This window comes from Neophocaena asiaeorientalis, unplaced genomic scaffold, assembly GCF_003031525.2.
Source record: "Neophocaena asiaeorientalis asiaeorientalis breed wild unplaced genomic scaffold, Neophocaena_asiaeorientalis_V1.1 scaffold282, whole genome shotgun sequence".
NCBI lineage: Eukaryota > Metazoa > Chordata > Mammalia > Artiodactyla > Phocoenidae > Neophocaena > Neophocaena asiaeorientalis.
Window position 1 is genome coordinate 1065216 of NW_020172595.1, and position 9336 is coordinate 1074551.

The 9336-nt window shown below is 55.7% G+C and overlaps 2 protein-coding genes across 4 annotated transcripts in view; one reads left to right on the top strand and one right to left on the bottom strand.

Annotated features, from left to right (window-relative positions):
* PRR3 (proline rich 3) overlaps window positions 1-817 on the bottom strand; it is a 5769-nt gene extending 4952 nt beyond the window's left edge. Inside the window, exons 1-2 of one of the 3 annotated variants that reach the window (XM_024738571.1) lie at window positions 686-817; window positions 70-198 (exon numbers count right to left, since the gene is read on the bottom strand). In XM_024738571.1, the coding sequence (XP_024594339.1) occupies window positions 70-175 (106 nt within the window). In that variant the 5' untranslated portion in view covers window positions 176-198; window positions 686-817. Of the gene's footprint in view, window positions 1-69; window positions 551-685 lie in introns of those variants that run through there. The other 2 variants (XM_024738570.1, XM_024738569.1) reach the window with 2 other exon arrangements.
* On the top strand, window positions 800-9059 carry GNL1 (G protein nucleolar 1). Its single transcript, XM_024738568.1, has 12 exons — window positions 800-1406; window positions 1823-1988; window positions 2354-2490; window positions 2656-2807; window positions 2925-2996; window positions 3961-4168; window positions 4316-4411; window positions 4821-5015; window positions 7520-7698; window positions 7777-7939; window positions 8178-8318; window positions 8697-9059. Exons 1-12 carry the CDS (start codon window positions 1334-1336, stop codon window positions 8933-8935), a joined length of 1821 nt encoding a protein of 606 aa, XP_024594336.1. The 5' UTR covers window positions 800-1333; the 3' UTR covers window positions 8936-9059.
* The last annotated feature ends 277 nt before the right edge of the window (window positions 9060-9336 follow it).

Genomic DNA, 9336 nt, shown 5'->3' on the forward strand with positions numbered 1-9336 from the left:
CTTTTCAGCCCCCAACCCCTCGCCTCGGCCGGCTGACAGGCATGTGCACACAACTCCCGGGCTCCTCACCGATGGGACTCCCATCCTCCTCATCTCCAGTCTCTTCCCGCTCTGGCAGTGGGGGCTGCTGCTGCGGCTGCTGCTGCTGATGATTCTGCTTCTTTCGTTTCGGCATCGTGGTTGCCGCAATGGCTGCAGCTGGATTTGGAGGGCAGTGAGGAAGGGGCACGCTGAGATTCTGTTTCCGCTTCCGGGGGGCAGTGGACAGTGAGGGTGAGGCTCTCGCCATTTCACTTCCGGAAGGCTGCGGGGAAACTTAGTGCGGCTGTTCTCACATCAGCTGCCTCCCTCAGTCTCTGCCAGGCATGGCAGCAATCTCAAACCTTTCCTTTGCTGCGTTTCTATAAACGCTGTAGAAAAAGTTCCTCGCTCCTGCCCTCGCTGAAAAAACCCTACAGCCGGCTCCTCATAGTGTGCCATAGAGTCGACAGGCTCTCGGGCCAGAAGGCCTGAGAAAAGACGGCTGTCGCACCCTAAGATCGCCACATCCGGTCCCCGGTTTCTATGGTAACAGCTGCAGGCACAACTTCGTGCCCTGTGACCTCCTTCCAAAAATCCTTGTTCCACCTGGGTTTCCCTCCTCGGCCGCGCGCTTGCACTTAGGATCTATAAACCTGCTGCTTACCATCGTTCCCACGAGGAATTTGGGTCCCAGCAGGGCGGTGCCCAGAATTCTCCAGACCAACACTCGCCCCTCAAGACCTCTCACCCTGTCCCCAGTGTAGCCCATCAACTTGGCTTCCTTCCTGGGACGTGCAGTCGCGGCTTTCCTCTAAGGTCCAGCCGGAGGATTGGTAAAGTAGCTTCTGCGCGTCCACGCCCCTTTATCCCGCAGGTGGTAGGACCCGCCCTCCGCTCCACCGCCCCCTCCAGGTGAGTGGTAGCTTCTCCCCGGCTCGCAAGGTAGTGATGACACGCGTCCCCCCTCCTCCAAACGCGATTTGGTAGCGTCCGTGACGAAGTTAGCCCGACCCTCCCACGCGCGCCTCCTTCCTAGCCGCTGCTGCGCCCTCTCAGCTCCACTGGCTCGCACGTGCGGGTAGCCCACCCCGCATCATCCTCTCGCTTCGCTCCCGTGGGAAGTGACTGTACTTCCCCCGGTTGCCTTCCACCCGGGCCGCCTGGGCGCATCGGCCTGGCCCGCCCGCTGACGTCACCTTCCAGTCCCGCCCCCTCCAGTGTCCCGGGCCCTTGCGGCGGGGGCTGGCTCGGGGGGAGTCAGTTGAGGCGGCTGGAGCTCGGCGAAGGGCGGGCCAGGTGACTGGTCCGGGCCATGCCGAGGAAGAAGCCTTTCAGCGTGAAGCAGAAGAAGAAGCAGTTGCAGGACAAGCGGGAGCGGAAGCGAGGTCAGTGCGGGAGCCAGGGGAGGGGGCGGGGCTCGGACTCCCGCACATCTGGGAGGAGGGGTGTGCCCGCCTCACCTCTGGGAGGCGTGAGAGGGGGTGGCTGCCGCGCGCCGACGCGCGTGGGCGACCGCGGAGGGGATTCCCTCACCCCAGCCCCCTACATCTGGAAGGGGTGGGGAAGGATGGAGTGTTGGGGGAGGGGAATCCCTTCAGCTCCAACGGGGCGTCATCCCAGTAGATCCTTGGAGAAGAAATGCCTCCCCCCACGCACATCCGGGAGGGTCCTGATCAGAGTAGGTGGGAGAGTCCGGCCTCAAAAGACTGGGGTGGTGTGGGGAGGAGCCAGGCCGACCGGGTGGGGGTCTTCTGGCCCGGGAGAGCTGGCCAGCCCTGGCGTCACCGGCTCCTCCCCGCAGGGCTTCAAGATGGGCTGCGATCCAGTTCCAACAGCCGCAGCGGGAGCCGGGAGCGGCGGGAGGAGCAGACCGACACCTCGGACGGGGAGTCTGTGACCCAACAAATCCGCAGGCTCAACCAGCAGCCTGCCCAGGGGCTGGGCCCACGAGGCTATGACCCAAATCGGTGAGAGTGGACAGGGGGCTCTGGCCCGGGCTTCCCCGCCTACCCGGAAGTCAGAGCGTTGGGGGGAAGCCTGCTGCCGTTGGGGGAGGCTTGAAACTGGTGGGGCTGGGTTACCACGGTTCTCGGCGGGCCGCTGGGTCACCGGAGCGGTCCACAATCTTCCCTTCTGGAGGGGCTGGAGAGAGTTTGGCTTTCAGAAGGGTGAAACATAGGGGAAGGCCTGCTGTTGCGTGAAAGAGATTTGGGAGAGGGCCGACTCAGAGGGGAGACCTGAACTCTGGAGTGAAAGCTTTGCGAAGTTGCCTGCCCAAGAGGGGAATTCGTGGCCAAGGATTGTGATGGATGACGTGGTCGCTGTTCTGTAGATACCGGCTGCATTTTGAACGAGACAGCCGGGAGGAGGTGGAGAGGAGAAAGAGAGCAGCCCGGGAGCAAGTGCTACAGCCCGTCAGTGCTGAGCTGCTGGTGCTGGACATCTGGGAGGTCTATCAGCCCGGCTCCGGTGAGTGAGAGCTCAACGCCTGGATGCTTGGGACAGGCAGTGGGCTGGGGAAAGGAGTTTGGAAGAGTAAGAGCTGACCGGGAGGAAGAAGGAGTCTGGGATGGATGCACCCTTGAGTCCTGAAACTATCCTCAGACTTATTTGGATTTTTTCTTGATTTCTCAGTCCTGGACTTTCCCCGACGTCCTCCTTGGAGCTATGAGATGTCCAAGGAGCAACTGATGAGCCAGGAGGAACGGAGCTTCCAGGAGTATCTTGGGAAGATTCATGGGGCTTACACCTCTGAGAAACTCAGCTACTTTGAGCACAATCTGGAGGTGAGACTAGAGTGGGGACAGGAGTGGGGCATAGTCACCCGTGGTCAAACTGGTCTGGGGTCATGCAGGAGAGCTACTCTGGGCTCAGGTTCTCTTCCACTGACCTTGTCTTTTCAGACGTGGAGGCAGCTGTGGCGAGTATTAGAGATGTCTGACATTGTTCTGCTAATTACTGATATCCGACATCCAGTGAGTCCTGGGGATGAGGGTGGGTAAGGGGCAGGAGGGGGGAAGATTCTTGCTGGGTAAAGGGCAGAGGCAGGAGTTGGGAGTCAGAGAGGTAACCTCTTCTTTTCCAGTCTCCTCTACCCCATCCTGATGTCTGCAGTCAGGAACTCAGTCTTTATCCATCAGCGTCAGAGCCTGTCACTCCTCCCCTGGCCAACTGCCTTTCCTCTCCTTTATTTCTTTGATGGAAAACTGCATACACATCCTGTTTCCTAGCCCACTAGGGCTAAGTAGAAAGTCCCAGTGTGGAGCTCCAGGGGCTTCCCTGTCATATCAGTCACTACAGAACTCGTCCTCACCTGGGATGCTAGGGTAGTGGTTAAGGCTCTAGACTTTGCTCCTAGGCAGCCCTTGTGTGACCTGGCTGTGCCACTTCACTGTTGTCCTCCAGTGGGAGAAAGGGAGGTCTGGAGTCTGTGCGGACCTTTGGGTTGGAGCTCCTTAACACGTACACACGCACTCCTACATACTCACAGACATACATGTGCATTCACAAGCTCACTTATGCAGCTACACGTGCTCAACACAAACATGCACACGTGTGCGTGCACACACACGTTTGTGTACACATGTAGATAGTTGTGTACCTGTGAAAATAGATATTAATTTCTATCCCACCCCCAGCCCCGTGAGTGATCTCAGCGTTTAGCCCAGTATGTTGGGGGTCTCTGTTTCCTTGTCTTCTTTTTAGCTCATTTCCATTCCTAATCAGGCCTTACAGGAAGCCCCCTAGAGACAAACACATAGGTGTTACTTATGCCTGCTTTGTCTTCCTAGTTCAGTTTGGCTGATTTATCCTTGTTGCCCCAGAATCTGCTTCCACCAGGGTCTTGTCTCCAAGCTGTGCCTGCTGTGTGAGGAGCTGGAGGCAGAGAACTCTGGGTTGACCTCGCATCACTCCCTCCTCCTACCATCCCTGTTCCAGGTTGTGAATTTCCCACCAGCACTTTATGAGTACGTGACTGGAGAGCTAGGGCTGGCCCTGGTGCTGGTCCTGAACAAGGTGGATCTGGCCCCGCCGGCTCTCGTGGTTGCCTGGAAGCATTATTTCCATCAACACTATCCCCAGCTCCACATTGTTCTTTTCACCTCTTTTCCTCGGGATCCCCGCACCCCACAGGACCCTAGCAGTGGTGAGTGGGCAATGAGGAGGGCAGCGTGGGAGAGGTGGGGTGGCAAGGGACAAAGGGGGACCTGATCTAGGACCTGAGGGTGGTGGGAGAGAGGGGGTACATAAGCCCCATGGGGTGTGCTCACGCTTTTGTGCCCTCTGATCTCAGTCTTGAAGAAGAGTCGGAGGCGGGGGAGAGGATGGACTCGGGCTCTGGGGCCGGAGCAGCTGCTGAGAGCCTGTGAAGCTATCACTGCGGGGAAAGGTATGTGCCCCTTAGAGGGGAGCTGTGGGAGGCCGTGGGGGAGACCCAAAGTCCCAAGTCATTTTGCTCACCTTTCCCAAAGTCAGTCCCTCTATTATGGACTCAGGTGAGAGGCCATGGGGTGGGGTGGGAGAGGGAGCAGCCTGACTTGGTGGGACAAGAGAGGCAGCAGGGAGGCAGGAGCCCCACTGGTTTGCTGTCTTCAGTGTTGCCAGTGCTTTTCAGAAACTCAGAAATGCACCCGATTCCAGGGTGGAGTCAAGTGAAGGCTGGGGAGAGTCGCTGTTGCGCAGCTTGGCCCTACCCAATCCAGAGGGCGCCACTTACATCAGCTGTGCAGTGCATGGTCTGCACCATCGTATACAGTGGCCCTGAGGAGAACCTTCTTCTTCTTTCCTTCCCTGCACAGTGGACCTGAGCAGCTGGCGGGAGAAGATTGCCCGGGATGTGGCTGGAGCCACCTGGGGTAATGGCTCTGGGGAGGAGGAGGAAGAGGAGGACGGGCCGGCCGTCCTGGTGGAGCAGCAGACTGACTCAGCGATGGAGCCAACAGGCCCCATACGGGAGCGCTACAAGGACGGGGTGGTGACCATTGGCTGTGTGGGTAAGGAAGCGGTGGCCACACATGGCGGCCTCCTAGGAGGCACAGGGTTTCAATATTTGGAAAAGAGGGAAGGTGGTGAGGTCCCATTAGGCTCCAGGGTCTCTGAGGGCAGAGGAGGCTTTCTGCTGTCGTGGAAGGATCACGGCACACCTGAGTTAAATTCTGCTTCTCAGCGTATTGATCTCAAGCTAGTTACTTACCCACTGTCAGTCTTAGTGACTTTGATTTGAAAAATGAGGACAATGATGCTCAATTAAAAGAATGGACGAGGACTTCCCTGGTGGCGCAGTGGTTAAGAATCCACCTGCCAATGCAGGGGACACAGGTTTGAGCCCTGGTCTGGGAAGATCCCACATGCCGCGGAGCAACTAAGCCAGTGCGCCACAGCTACTGAGCCTGCGCTCTAGAGCCCACAAGCCACAACTACTGAGCCCACGTGCCACAACTACTGAAGCCCGCAGCACCTAGAGCCCATGCTCCACAACAAGAGAAGCCACCGCAATGAGAAGCCCCTGCACTGCAACGAAGAGTAGCCCCCGCTTGCCACAACTAGAGAAAGCCCGCACACAGCAATGAAGACCCAGTGCAGCCAAAAATAAAAATAAATTTATATATAAAAAAAGAATGGATGAGAGGAATGGAGGGAATAGTGTAGAGAGAGCTTAACAAAGCCTGACAGATAGTGATAATAGTAATAATAATAATGTTAAAAATTAACATCTACGTGATGCTTGCTGTGAACCAGGCACTGTTACACGATTTACATATTAACTTTTTTAGTTGTAATAATCAGTCCATCATAGAATGATCGTTAAATTATAATAGTAGCTTAGAAGTGTCAGTTTCTTTCTTGGTCTTAACTCTTTAAGTCTAAGGAGAATCTTCCCTATTTTTAAAAATATTTTATTTATTATTTAACAAATTTTTTTTATTTTTCACTGCATTGGGTCTTAGGTGCGGCATGCGGGATCTCTCATTGCGGTGCATGGGCTTCTCTCTAGTTGTGATACGCAGGCTTCTCTCTAGTTGTGGCGTGCGGGTTTTCTCTCTCTAGTTGTGGCACTTTACAGTAAAACTCTTTTAAAGAGGAGAGAGGAACGAGGCTGGCGGGGGTTGTCAAAGGAGAGCCTTATCCCCCCACCCCCTTTTGAGAGGAGATACAATCAAGGAACCCGTGGATACGGAGGGCTGACTGTACTATGCCATTTTATTTATTTATTTATTTTTATTTTAAATTTTTAATTACTTATTTTTGGTTGCGTTGGGTCTTCATTGCTGCGCGTGGGCTTTCTCTAGTCACAGTGAGTGGGGGCTGCTCTTCGTTGCGGTGTGTGGGCTTCTCGTTGTGGTGGCTTCTCTTGTTGCGGGGCGTGGGTTCTAGGTGCGCGGGCTTCAGTAGTTGTGGCGCATGGGCTTAGTTGCTCCGCGTCATGTGGGATCTTCCTGGACCAGGGCTCGAACCCGTGTCCCCTGCATTGGCAGGTGGATTCTTAACCACTGCGCCACCTGGGAAGCCCTATGCCATTTTATATAAGGGATTTGCGCCTCCAGGGAGTTTGGTATCTACAGGGGCTCCTGGAACCTATCCTCTGTGGATACCAAGGGCCAACTGTACTTGAGTGTGTTGTAAACAGAGTGCAGTCAGCACCATGGTGCATCTTTGCCCAGCCTCAGTCCGCTGCTGAATGGCCAGAGTTGCATTTTATAGGGTTGGAGTTTTGCCAGGTGACTAAGAAGAAGGGGAGAGGTGGGACCAGGGAGTGGAAGGTCTATGAGGGGGACTGGCTGTAGAGCTGGATCATGGAATCTAAGTTGCATAAGAAGGGAAGTGAGGACATGAGTTGGGTATTGAATACTGTTCCCAAGCTAGTCAGTGTCAGAGGCTTATTGGAATGGAGGGACCAGAATAAGTGAGCTGGAAAGACGAGATGTCAGGGCAGAGAGAGGGGTGCTTGCAGGTGAGATTTGGAAGGTGTGAAGTGACAGGTCCAGGGTAAGACCACAGAGGTGGGATGGAAGAAACCTTTGGGAGGGAGATTCTGGCACTGGGAGGCCAGAGTGCTGTAGAGGAGATGTGTAGTGGAAGGTGGTGGTCATGAAGAGAGTGGCAGTGAGCCCCTGGACTCTGTCTTCTCCTTGGAGAAGTTTGATAATCATGAGATGCATGTCTCACTTAGACTTCTGCAGACACAGTGCCACGCGATTGTATTTGTTTCTCATTTCATCCTGACCACTCTGAGATTGGAGGTATCTGCTCTGTAAAATGCGGAAACAGAGACTCAGAAAATTAAGTAAATTGCCATGAGGTCACAAAGCTTAGGTAAATGGGGAGGCCAGGATTCAGCCCTGGCAGCCCAGAGCCTGATTTGTAACTTGCGATGTTATACTGCTTCCTTTCTTTCTTTCTGCACCTTAGTTCTCCATTCATCTATAGCTATAGCACAGCATCCTGCCTGTCACAGAGTAAGGATCTGTCAGGTGTTAATTTTCCTTGTGTTCCTCAGGTTTCCCCAATGTGGGCAAGTCCTCGCTGATCAACGGGCTGGTGGGGCGGAAGGTCGTGAGTGTCTCCAGAACCCCGGGCCACACCCGATACTTTCAGACCTACTTTCTCACCCCCTCCGTGAAGCTCTGTGACTGTCCAGGCCTCATATTCCCCTCGCTTCTGCCCAGGCAGTTGCAGGTATAAGGGCAGAGGGGCCAGAGGCGGGGAGAAGGCAGGAGATGGAGGAAGGTGCTGAGTGCTCTTGTTTCCCCTCAGGTCCTGGCAGGGGTCTACCCCATCGCCCAAATCCAGGAGCCATACACCGCCGTGGGCTACCTGGCCTCCCGGATCCCTGTGCAGGCCCTGCTCCACCTGCGCCACCCAGAGGCCGAGGACCCCTCCGCAGAACACCCGTGGTGTGCCTGGGACATCTGTGAAGGTGGGCTCCACACGCCTGGCTTTCCTCCCCTTGCCCTATCTCCTTTCCTCTCCTTCCTCAGAGGTCCTGCCATCGATGGGGCAGCTGGCCAGTCACCCCTAGGCTTCTGTCTCAGGGCCAGCAAGATCTCGGGCCTGGAATATTCTGGGGGAAACTGGAAGGACTGTGTTAGGGGAGTGGGATGATGGTGACTGGGCCTGGTTGATGGTCTCCCCTCCCCATTCTTTTCTCCTTCCAGCCTGGGCAGAGAAGCGTGGTTACAAGACAGCCAAGGCGGCCCGAAATGATGTGTACAGAGCGGCCAATAGCCTCCTGCGGCTGGCACTGGATGGCCGCCTCAGCCTGTGTTTTCAGCCCCCAGGCTACAGCGAGCAGAAAGGTCAGTCGGCCAGTGTTCTTCCCTAGCCCCTGCTGTGATGGAGGCAAAAAGGTGTGGGCTTTGTAGGTGTGAGGATTCGGATTCTGTACCCATAGGGCAGCTCTGTGTTACTAAGCAGCTCTGAGATGACTTCCTGCTCTATAGGACCAGGGTGGTTAGTTGCCTCCTGGCAAGGTGGTGGTCACGTTCGGAGTTAATGTGCAACAGAGCTTCTGTTCTGTGCCCAGTACACGAGAGGCTGAATGAATGCGCGAACAAATGGATGGCAGCAGCTATAAAAGTCATTGTTATTCTTAGTCTTTGCCTCTTCCCCATCTTTGCCTGGCATTAGTTTCTTGCTCAAAACTCTCCATTCTTTTTCTTGTTTTGGTTCCCCAGGCACCTGGGAGTCCCACCCAGAGACCATGGAGCTGGTGGTTTTGCAGGGCAGGGTGGGGCCCGCAGGTGATGAGGAGGAGGAGGAGGAAGAGCTGAGCAGCTCCTGTGAGGAGGAGGGAGAGGAGGACCGGGACGCGGATGAGGAGGGGGAAGGGGATGAGGACACCCCAACCTCAGCCCCAGGGTCCAGCCTGGCCGCCCGAAACCCCTACGCCCTGCTGGGCGAGGACGAGTGCTGAGTCCCTGCCCTGCGCCATCTCCCCACCGCCCCGCCCGTATCTTTGCTTTTGGACTGACCTGGGGGTCTCTCCCGTCTGCCACCCCAATTGTGAATAAAGATTGTCTGCTTTGTAGCCCCTTCCCCAGATGGACTGAGGTGAGAGCAGCTGTCTCAGGCTGACAGCTGTGGGAGGCTCCGCTGCTTTTCTCCCTTCTTTTTTCGTGCATTCTCTCTGCAAAGGAAGAGTCCTCTTAGGAGTTAATTCAGTGGGTTCTAAGGCCTGAAACCCGCTTCCTCTGCTCACTCTCCCACTTGCACCTTAGGAACCCCATCATCAACATGGGGAGGGGAGGCCACTTCAGGCTTTTGAGGCCTGGTCTAAATTCAGCCCCCTTTGGGAATTTGTGTCAGTCCCTCTGG

What these genes read in the sequence shown, in the direction of transcription:
- GNL1 (XM_024738568.1), top strand. Translation starts at nt 1,334, where the DNA reads ATGCCGAGGAAGAAGCCTTTCAGCGTGAAGCAGAAGAAGAAGCAGTTG. An exon ending in GGTCTATCAGCCCGGCTCCG is followed by an intron (nt 2,491 to 2,655) that starts GTGAGTGAGAGC and finishes TTGATTTCTCAG; the next exon opens with TCCTGGACTTTCCCCGACGT. An exon ending in ACTTTGAGCACAATCTGGAG is followed by an intron (nt 2,808 to 2,924) that starts GTGAGACTAGAG and finishes TTGTCTTTTCAG; the next exon opens with ACGTGGAGGCAGCTGTGGCG.